This window comes from Tachypleus tridentatus, chromosome 4 (assembly GCF_004210375.1).
Source record: "Tachypleus tridentatus isolate NWPU-2018 chromosome 4, ASM421037v1, whole genome shotgun sequence".
Lineage (NCBI taxonomy): Eukaryota > Metazoa > Arthropoda > Merostomata > Xiphosura > Limulidae > Tachypleus > Tachypleus tridentatus.
Window position 1 is genome coordinate 42,395,481 of NC_134828.1, and position 15,094 is coordinate 42,410,574.

The following is a 15,094-nucleotide window of genomic DNA, read 5'->3' on the forward strand; positions in this document are numbered from 1 at the left end:
TTTATATAAAGTACCACCTCAAACATTTCTCTCCAAGTTTTTATCACAGTATCTACATAATTATGGATTATGAGACTGATGTCTATTAAATTTAAACTTTTATTTATGAATATCTTTTTAATAAAAATACATTACTCACTGGCTCTGTAAGATTTGCATCTTTCTCCAGGAATTGCACAACACAATATGCTAACTGAGGATGATACACACCAAGAGATTTCACTTTGTGAAGAGGCATTAGCACTTTTAATAGAAACACTTTATGTTCTTCTTTTAGTGGTAAAGCAAACCCATTGATGATACTGAAACAAGAAAATAGTTTCTTACTGATCACAGACTATAGAAAGAAACCATACAAAGAAAGAAGTTTCAATGTTCTTAAAACTAAAGGCACTTCAGAAACAATGATAACAAACTAGTTAAACAGAACAATTAAAATAATAATAGGAACATTATACCTGGGTAAGAGTCTTTCTTAAGATAAGACCAAACTGGAAGAGGCTAGAATACGGTGAACTACAAGATCATGTTATTTTAAAAAATAAATCATGAAGAAATAATTCCATAACAGGAATAGTAATTTAATCTGCTAGGATACTAACCAGAAAAACAGTGCAATATCTAAAGGTAAGTATTGGTGTGTTTACACTCATTTTCTTTCCAAAAAGTACCTACTTATAAGTATATATTAACACAAAGCATACAAACATATAGTTTAGGTAACAATTTATCTTCATTTCTATATCAAAGTGAATGATAAATAGATGGAGTAATATGTTCTCAGAAAAAGTACTTGTCTTTCGTTGTGCACAATTGGCAAATATGTTCAATCAAAACTTGAAAAAAATGCATCACTCACTTACCTCAAGGCCACACAGTAAGAACTTGTACAATTATTTAAACTGTAAGCTTTCTGTTGATTGCCAGATGAACTGTTTCCTAACTATAAAATATTGTTTGTTGATTCATGTGTTAAAACATCAGTGTCAAACTACATACCTGGTAGGATTCTTGTAATAACAAATTTACAGAATATTGTAAAGAATTAAAAGAAATATTTTTTGTTATATAAAATTGTAGCTGCAATATTTCCATTAGTTTTATTTCAATGAATATATTATGCATACTTTTTTCATGAATGAAAACTTATATGACACAATACACTTAATTACATAAAAAGTGCATCAATAAAATTTGAATGCAAGTCTACAAACATGATGACATGCCTTTTTTACCCTCAACCACAGAAAGACCTGTCTAGATAAGGTTTAAGTGTAACATCAGGCCTCTACAAACCTTAGGCATTAGGTTGCCATAGTGACTAAAAAGTTCATTATGACACCTGATATTTTCTCCCATCACAGGGCTGTGATAAATAAAACTTGATTCCAGAAGCTGTTATTTTCAATGTTTCTTTTTTTTTCATTTTGTCTAGTTAATGTGCTTATTGCCTTTCATAAACTTTTAACAGCTGATTCTTCCATATTAGATATGTCAAATGATCAGTGGCAATACAAATAATTCACTTTGCTATTGTCACCATTGTCCCATCTAACCTTTCTTTAAAACAGCATTTTCCAGGTATCTTTTCTTTGTAACAATTCAGCCATAATGCTACTCTTTACATGTTGAAATGAAAGTTCATTAGGCATCAATGACGCATGTATGTGAATGACAAACAATATGGCAATCAAAATTGGACATGTAAATAATAAGTAGGTCAGGTCATCACAGATGGTGAACTAAATTTTAAGCATATCTGTGCCATAGACAGATTACAAGATGTAAGGCTAACATCACATAAGCAATATTTAATAAAGATATTTAGCATTGTAAGACCTTTTAGTTAAGAGGTACCTTTTATTGGTGATACAAGAATTCCACAACTTTTTCAGGATTTTAATGAGAGTACAAATCCTAGTTATGAGATATTTTCTGCTTTTAGAATATTATTACTTTATGTTCTTAGATGTATTAGTTTGTAAAATAAAAAAATATTTACTGTACTGGTATCAGTATAATAAAAAGTAGGGTTAAGTTTCACCAACTGCAAAAAACGTGTTTTATATACTTCTGGTTCTTCATGTGTATTCTCTACTATAATAAAAGAAACCAAAGCTTAAAAATTAGAAACTTTTTAGATTAGATAAGGTAAAATAAAGAACAGTTATGATAATAATATTTTTTCACAAAGTACATTTGCAAATAACTAACAAGTAGTCCATAAATTAACGTAACTCAACAGGAATTTGAGAGTTCCACATTTGCTAAATCATTTACAACTTATGTGGCAGGAATACTAGTGAGACACAGTTCAAAGGGCAATAAAGCATTAACATTTAAGTAGAAACAATTGTATAGTGTTACAAGTTTAATGCTCTTTAGGATAAAGAAATGTAGTTCCATGTGACAATTTAAAGGCATTCTAGTAAGAAAAAAAGTAATTTAATATTTTTTTTCATGATAGTTACAAGGCCAGTCAAATTGACCTACCTTGTACAGAGTTAAGGTATAGAAAATAACAGAAAAATATAAAGTTTTGCTAAAATTTATTTGAGATTTTAATGATTATGCAAATGAAATTTTATATTTTACAGATGAAAAAAAGCATTTTTTTAAACTTAACATGCAAATCACTTTGCATTTGGAGCAGTCAACACTAACTCCATATAGTCATAGAAAATATTTTAAATAAAATTATTTTTTTTGTACAAAAGACTTAACGATTACTGAAAACTTGTTAAAAGGTACAGTATAGAAATTATAAATGTAAATTTGGGTCTAGATTTTGGCCAAATAAACTAAACCTGACATGAGAGAGTTAAAGAAAAAAAATATTTCCATGCCCATAGTTTATAAATAAAATTCATCACCTTCATTACAAATTTTTCCCATCTCGTAAACCAAGATTTGAAGATGTCATTTTGGATGTAAAATCTAAATGACAGTAAATGTGTGTTGAGTTTATCAATGAAGAGCAGCAATATATCAATCTGTTTATTTCTTTTTATTTTATTGTGCATACTTTCAATTTTTCTTCTGAATAAAATAAACTTTGGATCAGCTTCCAAGACCATCATATTTATAAACAAGTGAACAAAACATCTGTTAAGATAAAATACATTTCCAAGATCGAAATGCTTAATATTATATACCATTCAATAATTGTAGTAACTCATCTTTCTACAAGTACACAAAGTTTTACTTCGAGAAACAAAACAGCTGAAAGCTGCTCATTGCATACAACAGTTTTTACTCACCTTCCTAAAATTTCTAACAATTCTGCAATTCCATTGTGATGTTCTGTTTCATAAATGAATCTAGAAAAAAATTTGTATCAAATAAATACGTTGTACATGCAATAAAAGGAAACTATAAATATTTAATATGTATATTTATATTGAAGTATACTACCTGACTAGCTACCAAATTAAATAGTTATGTTAGCTACTGAAGAAAACTGCAAGTCTAGCTGTTGAAGAAATCTGCAAGGTTAAGTACAGAAAAAATTGTAAAACTAGCTCCTAAAGAAACCTGCAAGGCTAGCTATTAAGTAAGTCATTTCACCCAAAGTTTTGGGTAATTTCTTTGTAGTGTTTTTACAGACAATGAGTGTAAAAATCAATACAATACAATGTAATATGAGGGAACCATCAGTAATAAATAATGCTTAATAATACTAAAGTTGACATTTCTTGATGACAAGAAACCCACTTGAAATAAAAATATATCTCATAATGGCTGGTATGGGTATTAACACTTTTATTGATAAGTAGAGAACGTTTCAACCTTCCTAAGTGAATATAACAATTTACAACATGTCAATTTACAACATTAAGCATCTCTGAGATCTCAGCCATAAAAGTGTATTCTCTGGTCACATGCATGTCATAAGCTAACTTTGAAAAAGTTAATAATAAAAGTGTAAAGTAATAAGATTAAACAAGAAATGTCAACTTAAAATAGCCACACAAGGGAAAAAAAAGTTTAACAAATTTAGCCTTTCAAATTTATGTTCTGAGTATAATAAATTTCCAATTTTGAAAACATACTAATTTCAGTTCAATCTAAGTACTAATGGGCCTTTCAAGATAGTGAATGAGCCTTCTTTTCAATAAATGTAAAAAACTCAATCTATAATGCCTAAAGAATGCAGATCAACCATACATCTGATCAGCCACCCACTGTGTGAGCCAAGTTTAAGAGAAAATAGTACAACAAACTTGAAAACATAAAAACAAATTCTCACAATTCATAGAGAGCTGAATGTTGGCAAAAAAATTTCATGTAAATTTTTTTTTTTCCTATGGCATCAAAATATTTCATGACAACTGCAGGAACTTCATAAACTTCTTTCCAGTATTTGAGTGAAAGAATAAACTTTTAGGTTTTCCAGAACAGGTGTGAGCTCTGATTTCATCGTGACTTTCTCACTGTTTCAGTAGAGTTAATTTAACCACACAATTGACATTCTATAGCCTGTCATAAGAAAGTGCCAAATTCACCAAAAATAAAAACTACTATTTTATGGAATATAATTACATATCTTTATTCAAGAGAAATATGAAAGATATCTCAACTTACCTATAAAAAATATTGTTAATCTGCTTCCTAATATATGCTCTAAGACCCAGAAACTTTCCATATATCCTATGTAACGTTGTCTTTAAGAAATCTCTCTCCCTGGGATCTTCACTATCAAACAGCTCTAACAACTAGAGTAAATAAAATATAAACATATTTCAATACATGCTCCATCTAAAGCTCTAGCTATTTATAATTGTTTCACTGGTAGTTTAAACAGTCCAGACACTAAAGGGTTAAACTCTGAAAGGTACAGGGGGTCAACATTATATGTTAGAGTTTGGGATCAGAAAGCTGAAACTTATAACAAGACAATGTATAATGGGGAAACATGGACTGTAAGAACATAAGTACTGCCTAAGTGACACAAAGCTGAGCAATAAAATATGGTATTGAATAAGGACTGTAAGAAAATTTTGTTTTATACATAGCATTCACAATACATACTGTACATGTACAGTACCTGCACTACATTATACAACACATTGTACACATACTTATAACTATTTCTGAGTTCAAAAACCTTTAAACAGCATTTATATTTAACAAACACTTGTAAGGCTAAATTTTGTGAAGATATACAGATCATATTGAAGGATAGAAGTATTAAGTCTATGAAGACTTTAAATTGGTACAAATAAGTCACATGGTTGGTCAAGTATACCTAGACTGTGTTAAGAGAGTTAAGCTGAACAGAGTCAAAAACTAAGAACGAAGTATATGCAGGGAAAGTTTACATTGCATTTCTCAAAACTTCAGCAACATAAGTGCAAACAATGTATAATAAGAACCCCTGTATTAGTTTTACTCTATTTCTTAAGTGGAAAATATTTTTGCTTCTCTTCTAAGAAGCCTAAGCATAAAGATCAAAAGGGATTAGTATGCCTTGAAAATTTTACCTCTAATTTAATATTGTTGCATATTTTAAAAAAAATAAAAATAAATAAATCACCAATACTTAAAACATTTGATTGCTCTTTCATTCAAATATTATGCTTGTCTTCAACTGTAAGATAAAATAAAACTCACTTATAACCGATAACACTGGTTAACCCTATAGAGATGGTGCTGGTGTTTTTTGCCAATCCTTCTTTCTGTTATAATAACAATGTTTATTATAACTGTGAATTTAGTAGTTGCATCCTAATGAAATTTTTTGTAAACATTATAAGTTTGATGTAGACAAAAAATAATTTTCCCCATGCATTCATGGATTCAGTTTCACTTTAAACTCTGATTGGCATGAGTGTAAGGTAAATACAAAAATACTTCTTTCCTCGTTATGGTTTTCATATTTAATTTACATAGCCTGTATAATTTTCTAAATGAATAACCAAAGCTTTTTTTAGAGTAAAATTTTGTATTTTATCTGTTGTTTTCTCTACTTAACTGTAACTGAATTATCAATGTACAGTGAAACTGAATTGTGATTCTGAAAATTATAAAATAAGGCGACTTTTTTTTCTTTCAATAAATGTTTTCACAATTAGATCTTCATGTTATTAAAAGTTCCAACTATTTCCCTTTTACAGTCTTATTGCCTAGCCTATAAGGTATACAGTTTATTTATATCACAAATAGAAGATATTAACTTCCCATACACCAACATTCATTGCACATCGAGTTCTGCACTCTTTGACTAGTGAGCTAAGCCTCAATAAAGTTTTCATTTCTTGCCATATATGAAAATGTCACTTTCCAAATATCAATCCTAAAACATATATAATTCACTAAAATAGAATATTCAAATGCAACTATAATTCATATTTCTAACTGAAATATAACAAGGCCATAAAATTTTTTTAAATGCTATGAGCCTCAACTTTACTTATGGACAAATCACAAAGTCAAAAGATTTTATCAATGCATACAACCACTAGTTTCAAAAGGATTGTTGCAAGCTTGAATTTCAAAATAAGTTATTTCTATTGTTTATAAACAAGCAAATCAAACAAAATATGATTTTTGAAAATGCTTTGAAAGTGAAGAGCATAAGGGTGAGTCATCTGTCATGGGTTTGGAAAATTTAAGACAATAGAACTGTACACTGAACCTTGAAACTTTTTACAGACTGTCTACATAAGGTATAGAGTAGAGATTGACCTTTTGGAGTTATATATATATTAAAAAGAGAAAAGTAAGAATGCTTTTGACAACAAAATTTAAAATTAATAATTTTTATACATTTTCTTCATAACTGTCAAGCACAGTGGTGGCAGCATTGCATTATTAGGATGCTTCTCATCAGCAAGGACTGGGAAGATTGTTAGCGCTGAGAGGAAAATGGACGGTGCAGAGTACATGCAAATTCTAGAGGAAAACTTGCTTGAGTCAACCAAGAATCTAAAACTGGGTCAAAATTCACATTTAAGCAGGATAATAACCTGATGCACAATGCAAAAGCCACACTGGAGTGGTTTTAAAGGAAGAAAATGAATGTCCTGGAGTAGTCAAGTCAAAATGCTGATTCAATTCCAATAGCAAACTTACAGTGGCATTTAAAGATTGCAATTCATCAACGAAACCCAATGACCTTGTCAGAATTGGGCACTTTTGCCAGGAAAAATTACACTATCCCCTTGTGCAAAGCTGATAGAAATCTATCCAAAAAGACTTGCAGCACTACTGAAGTCCTGAATCAATATACAGTCAGAAAATTTCAATTTATTTATTTTCTCTGCAGGTTTTGTTGACTTTCAATTTCTTTCACACACAGCAATGTTAAGTTTAATCATGAGAGCTTTGAATAAAAATAAGTCCATTAACAAAAACTGTTTATTTTGCATTTCAGCAAAATTATTTGTAGGGGTAAATACTTTTGCAAGGCACTGTAAGATTTCCATTTCACATAAAGATGATACAATTTTTCTAATTTCACATAAAGATACAGGACAAGAGCTCTCTGTACTAACCATCCCTAATTTAACAGCGAGACTTCAGAGAGGGCAACTAGTCAATACCTCCCACCAATAGATAGTGGGATTGATAATCACATAATAATGTCACCCCAGCTTAAAGAGCAAGCATGTTCGGTGACATGAATTAGAATCCATGACCCTCAGCTTACAAGTTGAGCACCCCAATTACCATGCCATGCTATGCCTATATAAGGAAGGTCTCAAAATCAAAAAGCATTTGCAATTAAAGATACATTTTACATTTCTGTGTTATTTGGTTAGTTGTAATTGGAATAACTGTTTGCAGGACATAATACTGATGATCCACTATTAAATTTTAATTAAGGATACATATAAATGGGAAAATCGCATGCAAGGTTTTTCAGCAAAATTATTATATATCTATCACAAATGACATGTCCTTTTAAATATTTACTACAAATGAAGAGTTCACCATAACAAAATCATTTTATTGTTTTAATTAAAACTTTTGCATAACTATTTTCAGTTCCATGAAGGATCTTACCCTGCTCTGAATTACTTTTGATACCACTATAAAAAAGCATTTAATAATCAGGCCAAAAAATAGAATTTCATAGTAGAATATGCTGCCATAGTCAAAATTTTAATAGTATTTGATATACATAATTTTAATATTTTAATTTCTTGCTTACTTCTATTTGTCATTGTTATTAATAGCACAAGCTTTCCTCATCCAGTCCTTTTCTCATTTCATTGTTCTCTATATAATTTTTGTTTACTTCATCATTATACTTGTATGGAGGTTGTATATCACAGAGATGCCAACTATTTCAAATGACTGAGCATAATGTTTGTAGACAGAGCCCTTTCACAGTTTTAGTCCTTTTAGATTTGCCAGAAACAAGACAATCTAGTGAATGAGGCCTCTTTTTTTTCCATCTTGTAAACAATCACACTGGCATTTCTATGCAGCTTAGAAAACGAGAAATACCGAACTATGCGAGCACTGATTGGCTGACAAACACTGATGACGTAACTATGGATTCCTCACGTACCCAGTATGGAGAAGCACCGCACTGAAACTATAAGTAGACGTCGAAGATACAAATATTTTTTTATTATTTCAGGTACAAACATGATTATCACAAGTAGCCATTTGGACTATGTTTTTTATTTATTATCAAAATTTATTTGTATCTCACTAAAAATTTTCTTTCCACCCCTTTCAAGCCCTGGGGGAACAATTTATCACTTTATTGTATAGGCCTATATAATATATAATAATTTGGGAGTGGCAAAATGTCGTAATATTTATCTGTATGAGCGTATAGTCGTAATGTATACACCAAAATCGTAATGATTGGCATCTCTGAGATCATGTACAATAGGAGTCTAGATATATTATGTCTATTTCATAGATTGTTTGAACTGACATGCATGATAAAATAATTTCTCTAAAGTTAAGCTCCAGGCTCACTGCTAACCAGCAAACAATTCAGTTTCCTGACCTTGCAATAGTGTGATCACTATAATGTAAAGATTCATATACACTAGCTGAAAGACACTGCTACTTCCTGAAGCTTCTGCAATAAATAAATAAAAGCTATCATTGATTGACAATGACTGAAGAAGGTTGAAACGTTGTTCACTCCTCTATGTAAAAAATTTTCTCAACCCAAACGAACTGTTTTTACACATATTTTTTTCTCTACAAGTGAGTTTTCTTGACATCACTGATTATAAACACATTTGTTTCAACCATTTCACATATTAAAATATTTTGTGAGTGTGTGCATATAATTATATACATAAGGACCTCCAGACAATATACCAGCTTATTTTTCAGTGGCAGACTATCACGATTCGTTTTGATTTATTTAAACATGAATACTAACTATGCAAAAATGAAAAGTCAAATCTTGTGTATGCAGACAGATTTCTGACACAGTACATTATCTATAACACTTCAAAATGTGTCAGACTTAGAAGTTAAATGTGAATGTATCTCAACATACAATACCTAGTTGAGTAGATGAAACACCAAATGTCCACATAAATAGCTATGTACTTGTTCACAGTAAGTAAAACACTTCAGTGATGACGAGAAACCCACTTGTTGAGAAATTTATATGCAAAAACGGCTCGTTTTTGCATATAAAGTAAAACACTTGTTTATATTTTACACATTTGCAATAAGTTCTTTATGTATGAGAAACACTAAGATGAGTATGGTAGTGCTGCTGTGTAGAGAAATGAGAACATCTTGATAAAACATTTACACTGGAGTTGGCTGCCTTGATTTCAATCATCTGTTGAAAGTACACTCAGAATACTGAACAAAAAGTATACTAGAAATATTTGAACAAATATTAGATTTAAAGCCAACATAATATAGTATGTTTATAATCAAATAAACATTAATGTACTCAAAGTACAGCTTTGTTTTTCCTGTGATGAGGTCTATTTTCAATAATATTTTATCTAAGGATGTTTATTTCAGTGTATTTATATTATTTTGTATTTTTCTTTAATTGGCACATTCCTTTCTTTTTGAGAATTCCATGTAGAATGTTTTCAGTTTAAGCTCATTTCCCCCCAAAATTCAGTTTCTTTTTTACTATAGTTGAATGTTGATCCCTGATGATGTGCATGCAGTACTCAATATTTCCAGTAATGTGTAGTAGAAGTAACAGTTAGTCTTCAGCAAAAGAAAGCCATTCACTAGAGTGAAGAAACCTTTGACCAATACAGATGCTTTCTCAGGTGTCACATGTTCTGCAATTTTGGGAAGTTTGATGCTAAAATCCTGTCTTGCCTACCAAGTCTGTCAGGATTAGCTCCAAAAAAATCTACATTTTTCATAGTTTGTGTTAGCTAGACGTTTGCAGACTTTTCCATATTTCACAGCTGATGTATACTACTGTAAAAAAGACTTCACTTTTTTTTTTTCTCACAATATCCTGTCGCTCTTGTGCTTATGGAGCCAAAATTGGATGATTCAAGTCTGTGGTGTCTCTCCTGTCACCAAATGATATTTTTATGTTGATCTATGATTTCTTATTGGAGTTTATTCCATTGTTCTATGGATATATGCAACTGTCTGTACTGAAGCATGCTGTATGTAACACAATTCAGTCCAACTACCAGCATGAACAACATTTGCAGAACATGAGTCTGTGTAGACTCATCTTGATGTGCAAAAAAAAATATCTGGATGTTTTCCCTTATAAAACAATTATTACAATAAGATCACTTTTATTTTTAAACATTGAAATAGATAATGGTGACAAATCATTAACATTACAGAACACGTCAAATTTTTATTTCCTTCAAAGTTTAACATTATGGGACTACTTCCATTTATAAAACAGCTTGTGTTTCACAGTATTAAACATACTGTCCAATCCAGAAGTGTATCACAATGACCTGGTGAGACTGTTGTTCAAAGTTAAGCTCCAATTTTATCCCTTCCCTTCCTGTTTAAGGGTAAAACAACACTAAAACTATTATAAATTAAAACAAGAAACCTAAATATATTGAACATTTTTACTTATACTAAAAAGGTAGGCCCAACCAGTGAGATGCACTAACATCTTCACTATCTGCTGTTCCTGTTACACACAATTTTTTTCTTTCCCTGAATAACGCAGATAACCAAGGTACTTACTGTTGTAATGGTTCAATGTACTAATTTCTGCATGGAGTGATAAATACATGTTCTCAATCCATGACAAAACCCACACTCAACCTTCGAAACCACACTCTCTTGATGCATGTTTATAATCAATAGAAACTGACTTTAAACTTTTAGCCTTCAATTGTTATTCTGAAATTGGTAACAACAGATGTTAGAATAGTAGACAATTTCAAGGTACATACTGGAATGCAAGTTGATGCCACAGATTTTAACAATTTTTCATAACCTAAGTAGTTTATTTAGGAATCCAGCTAAACTATAAATGTTTTTGGACCTTATACTTTAGTGATTTATGTTTTGAAATGCATATTCTAAAGGCAAATTTATTTTTCCATCAACAAATAAAGGAAAAAAAAGTTTAGGTACTACAAGAGCAAGAGGCCAAAAACAAAATCAAACATTGTACAAATCAAGCACTCACGTTATAGGATTTAAATATATATGAAAATGTAAAAGTTGAAATTTTGAAGATAATGAAACTGAAAATATGGTGACAAATAATTCCTTAAAAAAAAGTTATTGTTCATTTTATTTCAATTTCCAAAATTTCATATCACTGTACTTTGATGACTAAGCTGCAGTTAGAGTAGTGAACACAACTGATATAAACTTGTATTTCAAAAAACTCTTGACATTAATTTATGAAGTCCTCAAGGTCATGCAAATGAAATATGAAAACAGCATTTTATATTCTTAACATGAAAATTCATCTTGCACTCAGACTGACTCTGTAAATTCATACAAGTCTTTATTATGAATATCTTGTTTAAAAAATAAATTTTGTAGAAAAGAAACGTATAATTTTACTGAAAGCTTGTCAAATTTTATGAAAATACATTTGGTAAATATGGAATTATAATAAACACTGCTACATACAGCTCCATTGAAATGGTGGTTGGTATAACACTCCAATGCTGTTAACATACATTTAAGGGAATTCTAAATTGCTATATGTAGTCACCTTACAGTAAAAACTGTAAATCACTCAGCTTCCAGCAACAATGGTGTGTGCGCATGTGTGTGTTCAAGCTTAATGCGGTTATCTGATGGGGGAAGGGGGGTGCTAGCAATCAATCAAGTTATATCCTTCATGAATGTGTTTACCATTTTAGTACTAGTAGCTGTACTATAGAGTGAAATGTCAATTGAAAGTGCTAAAATATATGTCTACATGTCATTTACAAAGTATGCTTGTTTTTTCAAGATTAAAAAAAAATAATTTAATTTTGGATTAAACTTTCAAGCAGGACAATGAGAGGAAGCAAACTGTACCAGCAAAAAACTGTGAAACTGGACAAGTCACTGAAATAGTAGCAGTATGCTCAATAATGTGTAATGTCAGTATATTGTGCCAAAATGTGTATAAAAAACATTTCATTCACAAACTGTAATTTTTAAATGCCTTTTGAACCGTATAATGGTACTGTATACGTCTTTCTTAAGTACACTTAATCAAAAATACACTCACATCTTGTGCTCATCTAAAACAGCAGAGCTGAAATAGTTATGAAAGTGTTTCTAGTTTGTTTTTAGCATTGGATTAATAATTCATTATTTCTTCCAGTACATATTTTTAAATCTCATCATGTTTGTACAACAAAACTACATGTTCTTTTGGAATGCAAAAGTTAACTTTCATCTTGGAAATATTGGTGATGATTCTGACACAGCTTCCACATAATCTTATGATCTCATTTAATGCATGTTATAAAAGATGGTGTGATATTTTCATTTTTCACACTGTATGGACATTTTACTTCCAACATTGTTGATGATTTGATCAGGCATGGTAAGTAAATTAAGTTACACTGTACAAATAAAAATTGCCCATTAATTTTTACTACAGTGAATTTTTCACATTTTTCTATAGACACTTTCATACATTCAATAATGATGCAAAGCTGAAGATCTTAATATTTTTGCATGAGAATGACTTCATTATTTCAATAAAGTTAGCAGTAGTCAATGTGTAAGACCTGGTCTCTTGCCAAAGTTGAGAGATTGCATGATCCTTTGGAAATTAAATATTAATGTGATTACTTAATACATTATCATACAGTTCCCAATGCCAAAGCTTCCTGACCTTTCACAAACTGTCTTGCTTTCAAATAAGAATCAAAATCAATCCTATTAATTTACCAGTAGTTTTTTTTGCTTACATTTCTGTTCCTTGTTTCTTTACTTCTATTAGTTAACTCTACAGTTATGGTTCATGGGTCAGAGGCCACGTCATTGTATTTGTTGGCTTGCATTAGACATTTTATTGAACTACTATTTCATGAATTTATCTCATTACGTTTGGTATCAAACTGTATGTCATAAACTTTCTTATTATATATTATTTAATTTTGTAATTTAAAAGTACATATTAAACAAACATCTAAACATCAATTGTATGTCACGTGGTATGTTAAATGCATCACTGGTTCAACGATGTTTGCGATGTCAAATTAAAAACTTACAAGCTAGAATATATAGCAAAAACGTTTTTCTATTTGCTGAGCTTTCACCATATTTCATGAATTACATACAGTGTCCCCACTCACCTCTTTCCATTTTTGGAAAAGGTCCCTTACATGCATTTAATTATATATACATAGACACACACACACACATAATACGATCTTTGAATAACTAAACAGAAGCTCAGAATGTCCCCTAAGTAATTTTCTCAGTCATTTTTAAATATAATGGTGTCCTTTCTTTCTTTCAAAACAAATCTTCGAGTTGGAAAGTTGAGTCTTTAGAGAGTTTGAAATATTTCTTCAGATACAAATGCAGTTTAGTTGTTAAACCTGATAAATTATTATGGAATTTTATGGTACCGATGAAATACATCATGATTTTTTGGTTTTTCATATGTACGTGTAAAACCTAAAAAAATATATTTAGTTTCACGTCTTCTACAAGAAAGTTCTTAAGGCTTAACAAGCTAAAACAAGCAGCAACTGAGTGCAAAGATTGTAAGAAGAAGAGATAATTGTTTGCTTTATTTACTGTTCAATGTTTTAATAAAAATTAAGTTTAAGAACTTGTTTGTAAATAGTTAAAATAGTAATGATCTATATACATATACAATTTATAATAACTGAACTGTGACTATTTTAACAAATACTAGTACGCTAAAACACAGATAAGACAGGTAGCTTTGTAAAAGCTAAAGGTCAGTTTTATAATACTGAATATGATACCATACATGCATTGCATCATTGTAACATCTATACTTTTAGGCAAACACAAATGAAAGGTCAATGTAACAAAAATAATAATTCAGTATATATGTATGTTTTGGGATTTAAACTATTTAGACAAAACATTTGTTTTTGTTTTATAATCTGTGGTCATTCTGGAACAAAATTTATATTTCCTAATTTTATATGGTGGTTATGAGATCAGTCAAATCAACTGAACCCATACAGAAGTGTTAGTGAAAATAAGATTAAAGTTTTTCTTAAGAACTGTTTGATAAAACCATTTGGACATTATAAGGAATTCACAGGTGAAATTTAAAATGTTTTGATGCATAAAAGTATTTTTAATCTTAAAATGAAAATACTTTGCATATTGGATTGTCAATATGTTAAAATACAAAAGGCAGGAGAAAAACACTACTTAACATATCTTAAAACTAAAAAAAAAAAACTTGATATTTTGTATATGAAAGCCTTGTAATGTTTACTGATAATCTCTCAAATTTCACGAACACACACTTACTAATTTAAAAGTAATTGCATGAAAACTATAGCACTCGCAAAATGGTTGAGGTCAATCACAGGAACTGAGCCCATGCTGAAATGGTTGAGATAGTGTATACTTCCCATATTTTGGCATTTTATTATTGTAAAGCTCAATGAAGCTGATTTTAATATTCTCATTGTAGCAGTATATGGCTTAGAATAACCCACTTCTGTGTCAAAGCCATCTAATAAAATAG

At 30.2% G+C, this 15,094-nt stretch overlaps 1 protein-coding gene across 6 annotated transcripts in view; it reads right to left on the reverse strand.

The window, feature by feature from the left end:
• Positions 1-15,094, reverse strand: part of LOC143248964 (serine/threonine-protein phosphatase 2A 56 kDa regulatory subunit gamma isoform-like) — a 74,184-nt gene that overhangs the window by 27,414 nt on the left and 31,676 nt on the right. For all 6 annotated transcript variants that reach the window (XM_076498018.1, XM_076498019.1, XM_076498017.1 and 3 more), the window contains 3 exons: positions 4,585-4,715; positions 3,261-3,320; positions 140-302 (listed from right to left, as the gene is read on the reverse strand). In XM_076498018.1, the coding sequence (XP_076354133.1) occupies positions 140-302; positions 3,261-3,320; positions 4,585-4,715 (354 nt within the window). The remainder of the gene's footprint in view (positions 1-139; positions 303-3,260; positions 3,321-4,584; positions 4,716-15,094) is intronic.